This window comes from Argentina silus, assembly GCF_951799395.1.
Source record: "Argentina silus genome assembly, chromosome: 12".
Taxonomy (NCBI): Eukaryota; Metazoa; Chordata; class Actinopteri; order Argentiniformes; family Argentinidae; genus Argentina; species Argentina silus.
In genome coordinates, this window is record NC_139666.1 from 9,772,450 (window position 1) to 9,792,449 (window position 20,000).

Genomic DNA, 20,000 nt, shown 5'->3' on the forward strand with positions numbered 1-20,000 from the left:
TGCAGCCATTCTATTGTGATTTATCTAGTTGGCTTGACGGACATGCATTTGGTAATAATTGAGCTGAATTGAACTTGGAGTGCTGTCCATTCTTATTTTTCTTAAGAGACAGCAAATTATTGGACAGTAGTTTTGAGTATGTCATCACAATCTATTCTAAATACATCACCTCCTCTCATAGGCCCACCTGTGTCTCTTACCATGCCAGACTAGTATAAGCCCTCATATGAGGTCATGTGCCCGCTGCCCACATCTCAGTGATGTAGTAGATTTACTGTTAATGAGTTTCTGGGTAGGAGGTTTTCCTTTGAAAGCCGGGAAAAATGTCAGAGACTGAAAATAATCATCATATTTTTTACATGTACCTTCTGTACATCTGGAGCACATAACCGCCACTGTCAAGGGAAATGAGAAATGTACGAACAGATGAGAAGACATTCTTTAATCATTTGTAATACCCTCGGCCCTCATAATAGGCCTACTTCATAAATTGAGATATTTAGCTTTTTTTCGCCAAAAAAATAGCCTTCTATTGAAATATTAATTTGCTCTCCAATTCACATATGTTTGTGAAAGCACTTGGTATCCAATTAAATCTCTAAATCACAGGGAAATATGTGTGCCAAACAAACACAAAAAGAATTGCAATGTTCCAATGTACTGTATCTAAGGGCTCTACATAAACAGAATAGACCTCACAAATTTACATCAAGCTCAAAGTTTGTTATTTGCTCCAATACCGAGGACATTTAGATGCGTGTCTAGAATAAATATTTCCACAAGGAACAAGAATATTTATATGAAAACACTTCTCAGTCAGTTTGCAAGCATTTAATATACATTCCTTGTGAATGTCTGTCTGCCTAAATGTATACAAGACACACTTCAGGCAACAGTTTGGTCTGGTCTTCATATTCTATTAACCACGTCATACAGTATTTCCAAAAGGTCTTTCATGTACTGTGGATTCATTCTAGTTGTTCTGGTAGCCAAAAATAACTCAGTTTAACAATTCAAATGAATCTTTCTTTCTTATTCCTGTTGTCCTGACAATTCAATTCAAAGTTCATACATTCAGCTTATGGACCCTCAACAACACACTCACTCACCTTCTCTGCGTCCTGCTCGAAGAGGCGCAGCTGAAAACACTGGTCCAGCTTAAGCTTACGCACGTGCCACATCTGGTGTAGGTGCTGGCGCGTGGAGTGCAGCTTGTCCAGCAGGCTGGCGATCTTGGGCACCACACTCTGGAAGTCGGCACTGCCCGAGATGCAGTTACGGCCCGAGAAGCCGTCGCTGGAGCGGATGCACTGGAGCAGCCTCTGGCCCTCGCGGTCCAGCTCCTCCACGGGGGCCTTCATCACCTTCTTCTTCAGCTGCGTGTGCTGGTCGATGAGGCGGCGTGAGCCATCCACGTCCACAGGGAACTCCTTCTTGGCCAGCTGCTCCTGCAGGTCCTCCAGGCGGGAGAGGAGGTGCACGGCACTGGCCAGGAACTCCTCCAGGGAGACGCGCAGGTCCATCCACTCCTCGTGGTTGTAGTCCAGGGAACCCTCGAAGTCGTCCGTCAACTGAGATGGGTCCACTAGCTTGGTCAGCCCCTCCACTGATACCATGCTAGTCTGTCAACAGAACATAATAAAGAGACCCACGGTGAGGTTAGCCTAGCTTAGCTTAAAGGCATACACGGCTAACTCTGTTTCTCATTAGCACACCAATGGCTTTGAGCATGACATCACACTGCTCTAGGCCTAATATACTGACTAATGGCTGACCTTTGTACAGAACTGTAGGCAGGGAAGGTGGAACAAAATGGAAACAAGTCATGGGAAAATCTTGGGAAAGCATTCCTTTTAACCCTAACCCTAATTATATCATTCACAACCAGTAGCTTTGAAAGTATGGCAACCGTTTCCAAATCTCAGAATGATTCAGAGACTACTCTAGGCCAAATTAACGACTGTTGTTTAGAATCATTCATGTCCTATGATAACATTACAATTAAGAATGTATTATTCAACTCCACCTGAAATACTGTAATGCCGTCAACATGCCTCATTTTTCATGCTAATCAAAACAGTCACACTGACAACGTCTGTAGCTGACCGGAGGGATATAAAATAGGCTGCAGCAGGCATGCCAACCAAAACAAGGCTCTGTTTACACCAATGCTGAGGCAGAGAGAAAGAGAGAGAAAGAGAGAGAGAGAGAGAGAGAGAGAGAGAGAGAGAGAGAGAGAGAGAGCTCACCTCAAACGTGAACTTGGCACTGCCAAAGTTAGTCTTCTGCTTCTGCCAGAAGTTGTCGGGCTTGATGATGAGGGCGACGCAGATCTCGGCGGGGAAAGCTTCCTGCAGGGTCTTCAGTAGAGGCTTGATCAGGTCCCACTTGGACCCGCGCATATCAATGATGACCGTGAAGCCCCGCTTGCACACGTCCTCACTGCGTACGGTGACAAAAGAGGTGTTAGAACTCCTCCCTCAATGTCTGCTTCACTACAGTACATCCCTCAAACACTCTGAGCAGACAGCCTAGTTTCCCATCTCTAAATGTGCACAGGGAGCACAGCAGCACTGTGGCATTGATCTTAGATGAGTGAGCTGTATCCGCCACAGACGATCAAGTATCCCCTGCACATCATGATCACACACCCACACCCAGATGTAGCCCAAGGGCCATCCAACATTCCCCTACTTAACGTCCTTCGGACAATTTAGAAGGAATTGGTCTCCAGGCCCCCGGAGAGGCACGGTGCTAAAGCTATTACACACCGGAGCTGTTTAACGGCTGTGACTAAATAAGAACAGCAATTCAATTTGACTTGTTTTTACCACACTGATTCTACCTACAGAGTGTGGTCCCGACCATGTTGGCTGTCTGAGAACCTTGTCATTGACGTTAAGCACTGTCAATTGGAATTATCATCCAAATGATATCACACTTTCTGTATCCCCTCCTCATGGTCTCTTTAAATGTAATGGCTTTATTTGTTGGGCCTTTTTTTTTTTTTTTTTCAAAGCTCCTAAAATGGAAAGGCCCAATTTATAGCAGGTTAGCAGGCTGCAATACTATTAATGTTCTATTCTTAGCCCCCCGATGCTTTGAAAGCACTTCACCGGGATTGGAAGATAAAAATAACCTGTAATTGCTTCGCCCCATCGCATGCCCTCACCTCCCCAAGCCTCCCTCCCATCTCTTCTTCTCTCCCCAAGCATCCCTCCCTCCCTTCTCTTCTTCTCTCCCCAAGCATCCCTCCCTCCCTTGTCTTCTTCTCTCCCCAAGCATCCCTCCTTCCCTTCTCTTCTTCTCTACCCAAGCATCCCTCCTTCCCTTCTCTTCTTCTCTACCCAAGCACCCCTCCTTCCCTTCTCTTCTTTTCTCCCCAAGCATCCCTCCCTCCCTTCTCTTCTTCTCTCCCCAAGCACCCCTCCTTCCCTTCTCTTCTTTTCTCCCCAAGCACCCCTCCTTCCCTTCTCTTCTTCTCTCCCCAAGCATCCCTCCCTTCCTTACTTCTGGAATTAATACCATCCTCATTTCTCTTGGCTGTAACACAAGGGACACCACAGGACAAAATTAATTGGTTCTAGCATAGAGCAACTCCCACAACAACTGCAGCCCTATTAGTTGTTGACCCTGGGACAACGACAATAAATGATGATGACCCTGGGACACTCCCGACTTGGCAATATTAGGACACGCCTATTAGGCCCTTCATTTCCTGCCATTCTGTATCGTATTAGGATCACTGGTCCAAAACCAACAGGAAGAAAGGCCCTGACACAATCACACGAATGGAAAGAGTGTTGCAGCTTGGATGACTCTCTCCTCTGTGTGGACTAGATGAGGTGTTACATGAGAACACACTCTCGTTTCAAGGTACGCAGAAGTGGGAATTGATGTAGCTGTTCCCTTTTGACTTTTGACTGTCGTTAAAAAGCATTCATCAACTTGTTCATTCGCTCTCAATAGAGGGAAACATGTTGAAGTGGTTTGCTATGATGACATCATCTTCTCAGTTTGTAGTTTCACTCAACCCTGCAAGCTTGGCTAATTTCAATGAGCTGAAAACCAACATGAAACCGTTGCTAAAATACCATAGCTGAGACTGATGCATGTGTTATAAATAGAGTAGTTGAAATGCCCTTGATTCTGTACACAGTGAAGCCCAAAACATGCCTAGGCGTGGGGTGGTAGGGTTACTGGTGGGGTGGTTCAATGCAACCAACATCACAGCACTGAGATACAGTAATCTGGAGCTACCAATTCAACTATTGCTGTTGGAGTAAAGACAAACAAGGGAGCAAATGGCTTTCCTGATACCACACATGTTTGAAAGAGGACATTGGACCAAGGAAAAATCCTGTCAACTAGCTCCACCACCCCATGTTGATGGAACAGAGTGAGATGTAAACCCACCACTCTGAAAGTGGAGCACAAAACCTTTTGAGGCTGGAGAAGAGAGGCTTCTCATTTCTCACAGGGTTGACAGGACCACTCTAGAAGTGTGCCATGTGGCCATCCCCGCTCTCTAATTCCCAGCTCAACATGTGTTGGCAACAGTCGGGTCAGTCGGAGGGGACTCTCCCTGGCCAAGCTGGCTGGCTGGCCGTCTAAACTCTCATTAAGTAAGCTTTTGTTCCGAGCTACAGAGAGAGGCTTTGAAGCTGACTTCACAGGCCCACTGCCAGCCCTGATCAATGCCCGAGTGCGCCCCTTTCACTTGGCCTGACAGAATAAATACACACACACACACACACACACACACACACACACACACACACACACACACACACACACACACACACACACACACACACACACACACACACACACACACACACACACACACACCTACACACACACACTTTCCACTGCAGCTAACAGCATCACCAGCAAGACCGGGGGACTGTACGTGCTCCGATTACGCAGGGCAAACAATACACTGGCTCCAGACATAATGGCTCGAGTGTGAGAATTCTCAGCATATCTGTGTGTGAGGCAAAGGCTCTGAAGGATATAAGGACAGGCAACAAGATTCCTATAGACAGATTTATTTACCCTGTTCACACCTCCAATCACTGGACTGGTTTCATAATAGAAAGATAAATGACCACTTAATAGGCATGACACTAATTTGACGTAAACTCAAACATACATAAACATACAGTATATGTCAGATTATACAAATTGGACCTTGATTTGAGGGTTTCCTTATAAATGAACTGCCTCATGGCCACCACATAGGCTTTAGTGTAGATCAAAGAGACACATGATCTGCAATGTACAGATACTGCTTCCTTCTGTCGGGCAGGTAAGGAAACTGAGCAGCTGTTCAACAAAGCGGTCATAAATCATTCCTGCCGCTGTTCTTTGGGGAGTTACCTTAATGGGCCCTTGGAAAGAAGCAGCGTAGGAGGGAGAGAGAAGGAGAGAGGGAGCCCCAAGAAACCCCAGAGCTGGATGTTTACTCTAGCGGACCTTTCACAAGACTCCACACTCGTGGAGTAAGTCCAGTCCATACTGTTTATGTTCAATAGCCAAACACTGCCTGAATATTTACTGTAGGTGATACTGAATAAAGACTCCTAAAGCAACAGAACCATTATGTAACCTTCACTTAACGGTGCTACTGGGTTTGGGTAAGTGCTGTGTGCCGTGGTGGAACTCTGTTGAGCTGTGGAGATCTGAGATGGAGCTCTGCTGTGGAGATCTGTCGTAGAGCTCTATAGTGGAGCTATGTGCATGGCTCTATGGCGGAGCCCTCTGTAGTAGAGCTCTTGTATTTGAGCTTTGCTGTGGAGCTTTGCTGTGGAGCTTTGCTGTGGAGCTCTGCTGTGGAGCTCTGCTGTAGAACTCTATGGCAGAGCCCTATAGCCTACTGGGAGGGCTTCCCATGCAGAACCTCCATCAACAAGACATACTCACATTACAACACTGCTGACAGAGGAAAGACAGTACTTCAGTGTTAACAGAGAACAAACAAAGCATATCACTAGGTTCTCCATCTTACCTGGGCACGGTGGACAGGTAGGTCACCAGCCTCCGTAACTCCTCGTGTTTTATTCTGTCGTGGTTGCTTCTGGCGGGGAACGTCAGTATTGGACCACCTCTCTTGTCTCGCCCACCTGGAACCGAGACAGGACAATACTTTAGGAATAAGAGCACAATAACACAGTTGACGTACAGCATAAGGAGGTGCTTCGTACTCCATCTTCAACACCAAAGTGAAGCATTGTTTTGTCATGAATTACCACAGTGAAGTATTACTTAGGACTCCAATACCACAAGAACCAAACCCTTCCATCTTCTCTGCATTCTCCCAGAGAGCACGTATAAATCAATGAATATGCACACACACACTCATTACACAGAACTTACTGTAATGAGAGTAGTGTGTTGCTTCTTGGAAAGGCTCTTTCTCCATGTCTGTTATTTACTATGTGTGGAGAGATGCACCCTCAGATTGGGGTGAAATACAGTGCGTGTCTGTTTACCCTGGTGCTCAGGGGGAATAGGACTCTCACAGCAGCAACGGAGAGGCCAGGGGAGGGAGGCGGAGGTCTGGGGAGGGAGGGGGAGGCCAGGGGAGGGAGGTGGAGGCCTGGGGAGGGAGGGGGAGGCCAGGGGAGGGGGAGGCCATGAGAGGGAGGGGGTGAAACAGGGAGGACCTGAGGGAGGACGTGAGTGACTCTAATCTAGGAGGGATCTTGGTGACAGATCTTTGTTGACACTTTTTTGGGAGCAGCCCCCTCGGTTGGCGGACCTCGCTCCTCCCTCTCCCTACCCTCCTCTCCCTGACAAATGTTCAACAGTCTTTCATCTCCCTCAAGGTCCCCCACCCTCCCACCTCCTTCCCCCTCCCTTCCCCCTCCCACCCTAGGCTCTGGGCCAGACCAGCACCAAGCACTGTGCCTCATCATGAGATAAGGCCAAGTAAATGACTGTACTGCTGCTGGGGCTGGAGGAACCCCTGTGATGTATTTTGGGGAGGGAAAAACACATTGAGATTCATGGCAGAGTAGTTCCATATCCCAAGGGAGAGAAAGAGAGAGAAAGAGGGTGAGTGGGAGAGAGAGGGAGAGAGAGGGGGGGGGAGCAGAGAGAGAGAAAGATAGAGAGAGAAAGCAAGAAATAAAGAGAGGCAGAAAGAGAGAGGCAGATGTATTCTCTACAGCTCAAGGACTGCCGTGAGTTAATGAGGGTCTTATGTATATTAGACTAAATGAGATTCTCCCTCTATTTTATACAACATTTAATTTGTTTTTTCTTCAAGAGAACCAATGAGCTTGTTTTTTCTTTTTTCTTGTTCTTGTCTGTCTTTTTTCTTTTCTCTCTCTCTCTCTTGTTTGCCCCCAGCTCTTTCGCCAGCATTTGACCTGGTTACCCTTTTCATTCAGGGATGAGTCAAAAACAACAAAACAAGGGGAAAAGAGCAGTGTTTAGTCACACGGCTGCAGAATTCAACTGTGAGGGATTCCTTATTGTATTAATGAATTAATAAGAATTAATGAGATTATGGATATTTCAACCTCAACTGTCCTGCTATACCACTGGAAATGCCCTGCGCTGTTTACGAGACAGGGTGACATCATCCACTGTATGTATAAGGGGACATGTGACAAGATGACCTTCTACTGACCGCATCCAGCCTGACATGATGAGTGGAGATCAACCCAACAATTTCTATGTAAAGGTATCCCTCTACGTCAGGTTAGCATGTTGGGCTGTAACATGTAATAGTATGGGGGAGAGGATTGAGTGAACCCATCTGAAGGCCATAAAACCCTGACATGATGGCTAATATTGTGTCCCCGGAGCCAAGTCTGCACTAAGGCTCCTTACCTAAGTGACATCAAATGAGTAATGATGTATCTCTTGTCCCGGCCCCTGGACAGACGATATGATCTGTAAGGAATTAGTGAAGTTATGACCTGCCTGGACTAATAGGGACATCACTTATGGTGATGTATCCTGAGGTCCAGATGTTTCTGGTGCCTTGTGTGCCTTGTGGGCTGTGTGTGTGTAATGTCCTAGTGTATCGTCTTGAGTGCTGTGTGTAATGTCCTAGTGGGTCCTGGATTGATGCTCCTGTCCTTTATATCCTAACCCCTAATCCGTTGGAGTCAAGAGACAAGAGCTGCAGCATCACAACGGCAGTCAAACAGAACAAACAGTATATATATATATATTTTTTTTCATCCTGATCGTTTAATGTCATGTCAACATGCTGCCATTTTGGTGCTGGCTGTGAGGCTAAATGTCGTATGTTAGCCACGGCGATCGGCCCAGCATGTGTTTGCAGTGTACAGTGTGCACTGAGGAGCAGAGGATGTTCATTTCCCATAGCGGATTAGCGTAGCATCGCACATCGCAGACACTCACCTGACACGAAGGCCACTTTCTCTTTCAGCACAGGCAGGACATCAGAAGCCTTAATCCCATCATTCCTGAAGGACCCTAGAGCGGAGGAGAGGAGAGACAGGACAAGATTCACTAATCAGCTTCCAGGGCTAATCTCATTAGTAGATCTACATTCCTGGATAAAAAGAACACACACTGTCTGATAATGGAAAATCTCCTCTTCTCTATGTTTTCTACCCTGAGAACTTTAAAAGGTTATTTAAAGTCAATCAAATAATCAAATGTATTTGCACAGCCCTTTTTGACAAAAACAGTTTTGTCACAAAGTGCTTACAGTAACAACATGAACAAAATAAACTGTGAAAGTCTGTGACCTGGAATTGGAACAGAGGTCAATTGGACAGTAAAACAAACAGAACACAAAAAAATAGCCAATAACCTTGCTACTCTGCAATGTTATCGTAGGAACACATTACTGTGCCTTCTTATTCATTGTCTTCACACTTTGTACCCGAATACCTATGATGCTGATAGGGTATGGCATGGTGTATGAACACTACAAATGAGGTCATTTCGATCCAGCCAAACCTTTCCTATGTTGACACGCAGAGAGCACCATTCAGTTTATTACAAAGCTATTACTGCTACAACGCTTTGCCGCTCTCTTTTCCCTCTCGTTGACTTTGAACCGCAGACAGACTTTATATTCACACCGTCACCCGGCCACTTTGCTCTCTCTCCGTATCTCTCTTGATCTACTCGGCCGCACAAAGCGAGAGACGCGCTGCAAGGACATCCATCATAACTTAGCACAACGAGGACGAGGGGCGTTCTCCGCACACAGCCGGATGTGATGGGGAAAACACACAGCGCTGAATCACCCCTCAGTGTGTGATCCCGTTGGTGTCTACAAACAACTGCTGCTGCTCAGCCTATTCAGCCTGTTACCTCTCATAAACACCGAACCTGCCGAATCTGACTGTACTCCGTGTTATTGGGCTCTATTCACTGTAGAATAGATCAGTCAATAAGAGCATGGGAATTAAATCGATGGGATGTCGGGAGAAAACAGCACTGACTCGTTAAATGTGAATTTCAAATCAATAAGTATGTTATTTACCAGTTTCCTATTGATTTGTATGAGATGAGGTGACTTCTCCCCCTGGATCCATTGTTTTGAGCAAAAAAGACATGTAATCCATCTCTCTCTCTCTCTCTCTCTCTCTCTCTCTCTCCCCCTCTCTCTCCCTCCCCATCTCCCTCTCTCTCCCTCACTCTCTCCCTCCATCTCTCGCTCCCCCTCTCTTCCTCGCTCTCTCTCTCCCTCCCCTCCCTCACCATCTCCCTGCAGGACTCTCAGTTCAGCTGCACAGTCCGTCTGTTCTGTTATGAAACCCTCTCTCTCTCTCCGTGTGTCCATAGTCTTGTCCAAAGTGGCGGCTTCAGAAAACAAGCGCACATGTCCATGGCCTGCTGTGGCTATGATACACAGCGTCCTCTAAGGACACCATCACCCACACATTCCAAAAAATCTGCATTCCACACTGAGTACTCTATCTATCTCAGCACAAAGACCATGGGAGTATTTAACCTCTGAACTCTGATGGGGAGCTGACTTGGGCTGTGTTGCGAATTGCATACTGCCGTTATATTTAGTAGGCATGGTGAGGAGTATGAATGGATGCCTAGTATACTGTATATATACTGTGTATATATGAAAAGACAAGGATGTCATACTGCACATTCACTGAAAAAAATCTGCATATAAAATATGAAATTCATACTCATGCAGTGTGCAAGTATTTTGTATGTAGGCCTAGTACACGATTGTGAAAGCAGCCTTGATGTCTTACTGCATGTTCCTGACAAGGCCTGTCAGGCCGCTGAGGCAGCTGGAGCAGAGCAGAGGAGAGGAGGCAGGATGGACAGCTTCCCGTTTGTTTAAAACATGACAAAAGCTGTTTCCTCTCAGCTTAAGTAGAAGAGCCTGTCCTCCTTCAGAGCAACGCTCAGCAGTCTGCCAGCCCTACGATCCCACAGAGCCCCGTAAATACCTCTCTGTCCTGGGAGAGGGGAGAGGAGAGGAGGACGGGGGGAGGGGGGGGGGCTCTGATTCTTTACCTCACCCTGTAACCTGAGTTCCATTAAACACCAAAAGCTCAGAGACATTTCTCATTCTTCAACTTGATCTGTTATGCTCAATATAAAACCATCCAGCTGCACAGATACCACCTGCTCATGAAAGAGTGTATCCAAAATGGCTCTCAAAATCATTTAAATGGTAAATTAATTACCATATCAAAATAAGTACACAAATTGCTTACCGTCCTAAAACTGTCCTAAAAAGTATGAGGTTATTTGATAATGAGTGAAGCAAATGCTAATAATATTAATATTAATCAGAGACCCTTCAGAGGCTGGCCAAAACATATGGTTGTAGACACCAGGGTGTCATACATCAGCCTGTAAGCGTTTGATGTTGTGAGTCAATCATTAGGAGAGCAATCTGTTGGTTCTCTAATCCAAGGGGTTGACAGCAGGGCATAGGGGACCAAGAGGACATGCTGAAATGTTGATGATAGAGAGAGGGCGGGAGCCAAAGGGAGAGAGAGAGAGAGAGAGAGAGAGAGAGAGAGAGAGAGAGAGAGAGAGAGAGAGAGAGGAAGACAGAGAGAGAGAGAGAGAGGAAAGAAGAGAGGGAGAGAGAGAGGAAGACAGAGAGAGAGAGAGAGAGAGAGAGGAAGACAGAGAGAGAGAGAGAGAGGAAGACAGAGAGAGAGAGAGAGGAAAGAAGAGAGGGAGAGAGAGGGGTCAAGGGAGAAAGAGAGAGAGAGAGAGAGAGAGAGGGAGAAAAGAAGAGAGGGGGAGAGGGGGGTCAAGGGAGAAAGAGAGGGATTGGGAGGGAGGGAGGGAGGGAGTGAGGGAGAAAGGGAGAGAGAGGGGGAGAGGGAGAGGGAGAGAGAGTGGGAGGGGGAGAGACACAAGAAGGGAGGCATAGAGAGAGAGAGAGAGAGAGAGAAAGAGAAAGCGGACAGAAAGATTGAAGGAAAGAGGGAACTATAACATGCCCATCCTCTCCATACGAGGTCCTGTCTCCGTTACCATGTGCACATTCCCAGAGGCCCGCAGTCTCTCCAATCTGTTTCTGATACATTTTAAAGGCATTCTTTATGCTGACGACCTTCAGTATGAATGATTGCATTAAACCTAAAACCTTTCCTCCATAACCACGCATGGTAAATTTATAGGAGGCAGTAAGTGCCTGCCTGTCCCGGAGCTGCTGGAGACAGACTGATGAGTCATTCACTTTCATATCTGAAGTAAAGCACCTTCAGAGGGTCCACGGGTGGAAGCACTTCCTTAAGTCCTCTTTTTAATAATCTCTTTAAAACGGCATTTAGCTTTAAACACACACTGATAAGATGGGCAGTGAGAGTGTGATGTAGGAACATCAAGAAGCATCACACCTCCTGCTGGGTTTTATCGGCCGTGCAGTGACACACTAACGCTGACTCACGCCGAGGTATCGGAGAATCTGAGGGTTGAGATAAAAAGCTAATTTTGGCGGTTGTGTGATTCACTCACAGTAGATTGCCTGTCCCATAATTGATAAAAACAAGCGACCATAAATCATTCAAGTCAACAAACCAAACATTTTAGAGAGTAATGGCGTGCATTTAAAAAATCTGTTACATTAATGCATAATTCTTTATGCAGAGGAAAGAAAACTGCATCTCTGCATTTCTTTTTCGTTTTCACATGGGACGTCTCAACTGTGACAAGTGATGTTAAGTTCAACAGTTTGCTATGTGTACCTATTAATGCTTCCATGACAACCTATTAAGACACAATAAGATATTCTTGACTTTATACAGACATCATTGAAGCATTGCTAGTTCAATAGAAACACAAGGCATACTTTTTTCATAAATCACAGTGTCCACAGTCCACCTTCACTTACATGAGAAGCAGCTATTTGTCTTTTTAATCAATGTCAAACTACCTTCGATGGAATTGAGGGTTTGCTTGAGAATGAATATTCATAAAGGCTGTTACCAGATTGAAAAAGGCTATTCATCTGATTGTCAGTGAATAGGTTCAGGAAAGTCCAATCGTTTCTGAGTAGCACGGGTGTAAGAAGGTAACTTACAAAGTGCAGAGTCATGTAATCCTGATACAATCATATCACATTCGGCAGACGCTTGGTGGTTCAGGAAGGTGTTTCAGGAAGGAGAGAAGTAATGACCTAAGATCATGTTCAGAATAGCAGTAAATTGTAATGGAGCATTTTTATTAGCATCCATTTACACTTTCTTTCACTGATTGCTGAGCTGATTACTTTCATGCGAACACTTCAATTGAGCGGCGGCAGGAGCAATAGGCCTTAAGTTTGGATTCATTTAGGCAGGTCCAATGTATATATAGTGCCTTCGGAAAGTATTCAGACCCCTTCACTTTTTCCACATTTTGTTGTGTTATAGACTCAATTTAAAATTGATTAAATTAAAAGAATTTGCCATCAATCCACACACAATACCCCAGAATGACAAAGCGAAAACAGGTTTTTAGAAAAGTCTGTAAATGTACTAAAATTGAAATACAGAATGTAGATAAGTATTCAGACCCTTTGCTATGACACTCTTAAAATGTGCTAAAATGCTCAATAGGTTGAATTGAGTCCATCTTAATGCAAGGATAATAGTTCATGTAATTTCGGAATTAATATCTTTGTTTTTCTAGGGTCTCTGATTTGCATAGGAATTGATTAGTTATTCTATTCTACAGTCTCTAGGATATCAGGCATCTCACGTGGAGCCAATGGAGGGGACTGAGCACTTTAGAAAAACAATGTCACAATGAGCAGACGATTAATTTCGCATATGAATCACGATGCCAGATCAAGGAGGGCATTACATGCACTGGCAACTCCAATGAAGCCTGTTCCACACTAGTTCATTTTACTGTGAAGACTCCTCCACGTACAAAAAAAAACAAATTACAGTTTGATTGACTACACACTACAGCAATGAAGCTCCACCGAAACACAGTGTGAACATGACAAACAAAGAACAGCCACCCACCCTCTGTCTGAGCTGAACCAGACAGGGTCCTTGTCTTCAATCTGCACACTGATGCACTGCCTGGCTGGCACAACACGCTTTCATCTTTGTCTACCCTCCTCCAGAAACACTCTCTCACTGGCTGGGAGATAGGATGGTCTCCCATGGCAACCATATCCACAAAGGAAACCAGGTCAAGCCCCGCCCCCCTCCCTCTCTTCCCAGAGAGATCAACCGCGCCAGGGGAGAAGAAGCAACCCTACCCCCCCACACACACACCCCCCGGTCCCTGCACCCCTGCCCTGTAGCCTCATCATTGCAGTGCGGGGGGATTTTATATCCCCCACTGATAAATTTATCATGCACTTCCCAGACAAAAAAGGGCCATTTTAGAAGGGGGTGAAGAAGCGGTGGGGGTGGAGAGGGGAGGGGGGTGTGTGTCACGAAGCAGACAGTCCCCCGCGCCGCGACCAAGCTCCTGCCGTGACAAACCTCTGATGAGGGAAGCGAACAAGGAACCGCCAGACCAAATTGGTCTGCATCCGATTCTGGAAAAGGCACAAAAGAAGTCTCTCTAATCCTTTACCCAGAAAGGACAGGGTTGAAGATGGTAAAACCCCCTAAATACATCCCCATTTATCCTCAGTAAATCAAGCTATAAATTGTGTTCTCAAACTCAACATAAGGAGACAGGGATGACCCCTGATGTCTCAAACGTGCGTGCAAAGCAATGCCTACAACATCCCCCAACAAAGAGAAAGACTTTACAGGAAGACCTTTGCACGCATGTTGGGTCACTGATAGCATATGTCTCCTAATACTCCCCTCCCCAGTATATCATAATGGTATAAATCTGCAAGACTTTAAATGTCCTACAGACTCAAAGTTCAAGAATGACGATAAAACCTGACCAAGTGACCATATGAGATTCAGATACTTGTGTCCCTAGGGCAGCTTTTGAACAAGGCATTTCCTAAAGCTAGGAGGGAAGTATTCAATGGAAGTCATACATCATCGTGGTTTTGACATGCACTGACAAAAGCATGTGTTTGTTCTTGAACTGAGAGCTCCACAATTTGAGCAATGTCAATGCAGTCCAGAGGAATGGCTTTTGACATCGCTGCTACTAAGGAAAATATTTCACACTCCTAAAATCCAGCCAACTATAACCAGAAGAACAAAATATTTGATTTAAGAAATGCTACAGTATGCATAACAGAACATGGTGGTGGATCTAAGTGGCAGGCTACAGAACATATAACCACACCAACCCAGCTATGTTGCTATTACTGTAAACCATGACAGTAGGTTCCACTAACAGCAACACATGTGGACGACTACGCCAACACATCCAGCAGCAGCATCTCTGAGGTTTTGGGACCAAGCATGGTCTTCGAGCCCTATTCATGCCCAACCCTGGCACTGACACAAATGTCACAGCTGCCAATCCCTCTGTGCCAATCAGTCTCACCCCCTGGTACCAGCCTGCCAGTCAGACCTCCTCAGCCAGCACCCAGCGCAGTACCCACTGTACCCACACAGTCCTAACCGCCTGGCAGGCTCAGCCCGCAGGGAGAGAGGAACGCTGATACCCTGCCAAGCCAGCCCAGACAGAGGGAGAACTGGAGAAACCACAAAAGGTCAAAGCCACGAGTCATCACTTCATACAACGTCAGTAAAAATGGGTTTTCCTAACAGCCAGGCTTGACAAGTTAACTGACAGGTTCAGCACCTAGGACGTTCTTTGGTTTACGGTTCAGTAAGCTACTACTGTATACTGCATTTTAAAATCTTACAGACAGAGAAAGAGAAAGAGAAAACACCAAAACAAAGACCAAAAATACAGGCGGTGTGTACAGAAATATGAGAGCAGAGACAAAGCAAAGCATGGATGGAGTGTTTGGTCTGGATCAAAATAAAGGTGTGTATCTTGAATACAGTGCATGCTCCTCAATGGTACCAACGTGTCTTGTACACACTTTATATGTAGTAGAGGAGAATTAACGTGCAGCGTCATATCATACTAAAGCTGCTACTAATGAATTGTGACAAAACCCATTTGCCTTACAAAACAACAATGTCTGAAAAATGCCACAGCCCCATTTGTCAGTTCAGTGGGTTTTTCTTCCTAGAAAGAGCAAGGACTCAAAAAGGGGGGTAGGGAGAGGGAGGGGGAAGGAGACACAGAGAGGGGGAAGGGAAGGAGGGAATGAGGGAAGACAGGAGGGAGGGAGGAGGGGAGGGAAGAGGGGATGGCTTGCTCCCTGGCATAGGGCTGAGCGAGCGGGGGAAAGCATCTGGTATGAAATCACAGTCTGGCGCTGATGAGAAATCCTGATGCAAATGAAGAAGGGTCATAACAAATTAAAGGCATGATTACATCTCCTCGACATCAGTCTGCAGATACCCTGAGGCAGAGTGAGGCTGGTTGGCTTAACCGCCCCTTTAACCACCTCACTCACAGTCAGCCGTGTACTGTATGTGATATGCACACAGTGTGTGTGTGTGTGTGTGTGTGTGTGTGTGTGTGTGTGTGTGTGTGTGTGTGTGTGTGTGTGTGTGTGTGCGTGTGTGTGTGCGTGTGTGTGTGTGTGTGTGTGCATTACAGAATACAGCCATGCCAGAGACCTTGACACACATCTGAGGATGTCAATAATGCATCAAGTGAATAAACCCACCTTTTCTCACCACATGAATGCAGAGAAAGAGGAAAGAACTGACAGGAGAGGAATAAACAAGGGGGAGTGGGTGGAGGGAGGGAGAGGGAGAGAGAGAGAGGGAGAGAGAGAGGGAGAGAGAGAGAGAGAGAGAGAGAGAGAGAGAGTGGGGCGAAGGGGTGGAGGAGGAAATGATCAATGTAACCACCATGAGGGCCAATATGACTCCAGGCTAGTGAATATATCACTAGCCTAATATATTGATTCCCCCACGCTTGGATCAAATAAACACAATGGATTCATACAGGATAGGAGTGTGCCGGTGCCAAGCTGTGTCACTGTGTGTGTTAGCCACAAACATCCACACAGGACTGCAGTCAAATCAAACAATGAGTGTGTATGAGTGTGCATTCAGGCATTCCTAGGCATCACAATAACAGCACCACAGGGAGCATATGGATCTGTATCTAGGAGGGCATTCATCACTTCTCTGTGGTCCCCGCAGAGAAGGGCTAATCATCTGAAGCGGCTTCCGCTCCCCTCCACGAGTCTCAATACTGTAATGTACCTCCTCTCCTTGTCTCCTTCCCCTCGTCTGTACTGATCTGAAAAGACCAGGATAGGTGAAAGCAACATGGTGGAGGACTATCAGAATATGTGCTTTCTCCTGCCCGTTTCAGTCACCTCAGAGGCAAATGAAGGAAAGGAGACAAGGAGAGGAGGAGCGTTAAAAGTATTGAGACTCGCCACCAGGATACCTCAGCCGCGGGTCCTATGGGTTGCCTGCTCTGAGGCAGCAGACTCAATGGTGGTGGACCCAGCTGGGACACGTGGCTGTGGGCCCTGGGCTCTCATCCTAGAACAAACCCACTAATATGGATTGCTACTTGAAGCATGAAGGGAAGAGACACTTCATTAACGCAAAAAATTGAGGAAAAACTCACATTGGCACACCGGTGTGGTGGTAGATAGAAGAGTACATTGCCCCCCACCCCCCCCCCCCCCCCCCCACCCCGGTTGAAGACGAGAATATCTCAGAGCCTGTGATTATTTACGGTAGATTATGAAATAATAGGTATGGAAATTCAACCTGGGCCTTTGGGGAAATCTGGCGTCCCGGTAATTCATTCATCAGTAATAGACAAGCGGTTTTTGGAGAGATTGCACACGCGTCTCTCAAGCAGACGATTGGTGGGAATAGTTCTCCTGCACCTGCAGCTTGATAAGCTTCGCGTAGACATTAATGAGATGTGAAATAGGCAGTTTGATAAACAAAAGCAGATTCTCACAGAACGATCGGAACAATCGCAGTGTTACGCTTGCGTGGCGCACTTGCGTGGCGCGCTTGAGCTTCTTCTATTCCCAAGAGGCCAATGCTCCATAGAATACCTGCACCTGCATCTTTATTACCATCTCTATTCAGCTTGGGAGATTTCTATTTGTATCCTAGAGTCCCAGGGCTATGTCTGTGTCAACCTTTTAAAGCAAAGAAGACGTGAGCAGATGTCATAACAGTCAATTATACAAAGCTGTAAGCACACAGAGGAGGTATAACCACTTACAGTACAATGGAATTACATAAATTAAATGGAAATTAATCATGATTAGCAGATTGCCTCAATGCTCTGAGGCTCAATTATAGTAAAAAAAAAAAATCGAATATATATATATATATATATATATATATATATATATATATATAATACAGTACCAGTCAAAGGTTTGGACACACCTTCTCATTCAATGGTTTTTCTTTATTTTTTATTATTTTCTACATTGTAGATTAATATTGAACACATCAAAACTATGAAGGAACACATATGGAATTATGTAGTAAACAAAAAAGTGTTAAACAAACCAGAATATGTTTTATATTTTACATTCTTCAACATAGCCACCTTTTGCTTTGATGACAGCTTTGCACACTCTTGGCAAGGTGTGTCCAAACTTTTGACTGATACTGTATATATATATATATATATATATATATATATATATATATATATATATATATAACACACATGTCCTATATTGTCAACTACCTACAAGTACTTAGTATTCAGTAAGAACCACTGTATGTAGTACAACATTTCAAAGGCTCAGTTCTCTTTGGAAAAGGACTACAAGTAGATGACAGAAATTTGAGGAGAGGACGCCAGGGCATATTCCTGCTCAGTAAGCAGCTTTGAGCTCAAGGATCTGAACATTGGGGGTCACAGGAGATAAAAATGAGGCATAATCAAAAGTGACAAAAAAAGTGCCCTCTCTCCTCTTTCATCTAGGAAGCCACAAAACAAGATGACACAACTTTTAGTCAGCAGTCGCTAATGAAACAGTCGGCAGGCAAATAAGAAGTGATGTGCTAGTTTTTTGACAGACTCAAAACAAGATGTTCACCAAAGAAATCGTAAGCAGACACATATGGGAGAACAGATACAAAGGCAAAGAGAGACTTTTATCTGCTAAACACATCTTCATAAATACCTGTCCTCTCGTTCGGTGCTGAAAAGGCTTGCCAGCATGCCACTTTGATGTCTCCATAAACAGATGTTCAATTGTGAGTCTTCACTTCACAATTCTGCCTTGCACCGCACCGCACCGCAGCCAAACTGGCCCATGAGCAATTATCCTACCATCCAATCACACACTCTTTCCATCTCACTCACTACCACACGCACACACACACACACACACACACACACACACACACACACACACACACACATATGCCAGTTGGTGAATGTGTGCATGTGCATGTGCACGTGTGTGTGACGGGGGGACCTCAAATGATCCAATTATATCAGGGTTTGGCAGATTCCCATATGATCCAGCCAGGGGCCTCTCTCTCCGGGAGAGAACAGTCACGTACACCACCATGTGGGTCGGAGGGGATCAATGACATTGGCTTTACAACACGACTGGCTTAAACCTATTCCATTGAGTTGGGAGTTGGGGAATTGAGTCTACGTGTCACTAAATCCATCATCTCATAGGAGAGACATAGAGGAGAGAAAATAATCATCTCAGACCCTGAGCAAGGCTCCATTAATGAGAAGGTGAGGTCATGCACACACACCATTGCATCACATTGGAGCTGCACTTTAAGCCATTAACTCTTATGCATCGCCTAATGGCCTGTGTGTGTGTGTGTGTGTGTGTGTGTGTGTGTGTGTGTGTGTGTGTGTGTGTGTGTGTGTGTGTGTGTGTGTGTGTGTGCACATAATGTGCGCGGTAATGACTCCTGCGGACCCTGGACACACAGTAATGCACCACAGAGCACCTCGGGGAAAGCCTTGAGAATAGAAATGGGCCGATGACATTCTCAGACGTGAAACTCTTCCCAGACAAAGACACACTTGTGACCAATCCTTCACAGCTCCACAAGGGCCACTCTACCAGCAGCACACGCTAACATCACGGGTGGATACACATAGTTTACCCTGTCTTCTCATCCGGCACACACACACACAATACACACACGTGCGCGCACACACGTACACACACACACACAAACACACACACACACACACACAATACACACACGAGTGCGCACACACGTATACACGTACACACACACACACACACACACACACACACACGTACACACACACACACACGTACACACACACAGAGGCATGTTCAGCCATCTGTATGCCAAACATGCATAGTTCCCTCAACACAGAAACCAAGGGTAATTGCAAATTAATGTGGAAGCGCTCAAAAATAATAAATGGTTTCAGGCGATCTGGAGTCGTGTTGTTGATGTTTACTCTGGTTTGTTTTGCCCAAATGAAAGTTGTGCCCTGGCCTCAAGATGGTTACGCCAGAGATCCTAGATAATAAACGAGCATGGTATTCATAAAATAACCACACAAAGCCACATAAGAAAACTGTGAGAAATATGAGTGTCTGTTTGTCCTTT

The 20,000-nt window shown here is 45.5% G+C and overlaps 1 protein-coding gene across 1 annotated transcript in view; it reads right to left on the reverse strand.

The window, feature by feature from the left end:
- kalrna (kalirin RhoGEF kinase a) overlaps positions 1-20,000 on the reverse strand; it is a gene marked incomplete at its 5' end in the record, with an annotated part of 142,423 nt that overhangs the window by 82,517 nt on the left and 39,906 nt on the right. Inside the window, 4 exon segments of the mRNA XM_083681564.1 lie at positions 1,110-1,622; positions 2,250-2,442; positions 6,011-6,125; positions 8,383-8,457. Of these exon segments, the coding sequence (XP_083537690.1) occupies positions 1,110-1,622; positions 2,250-2,442; positions 6,011-6,125; positions 8,383-8,457 (896 nt within the window).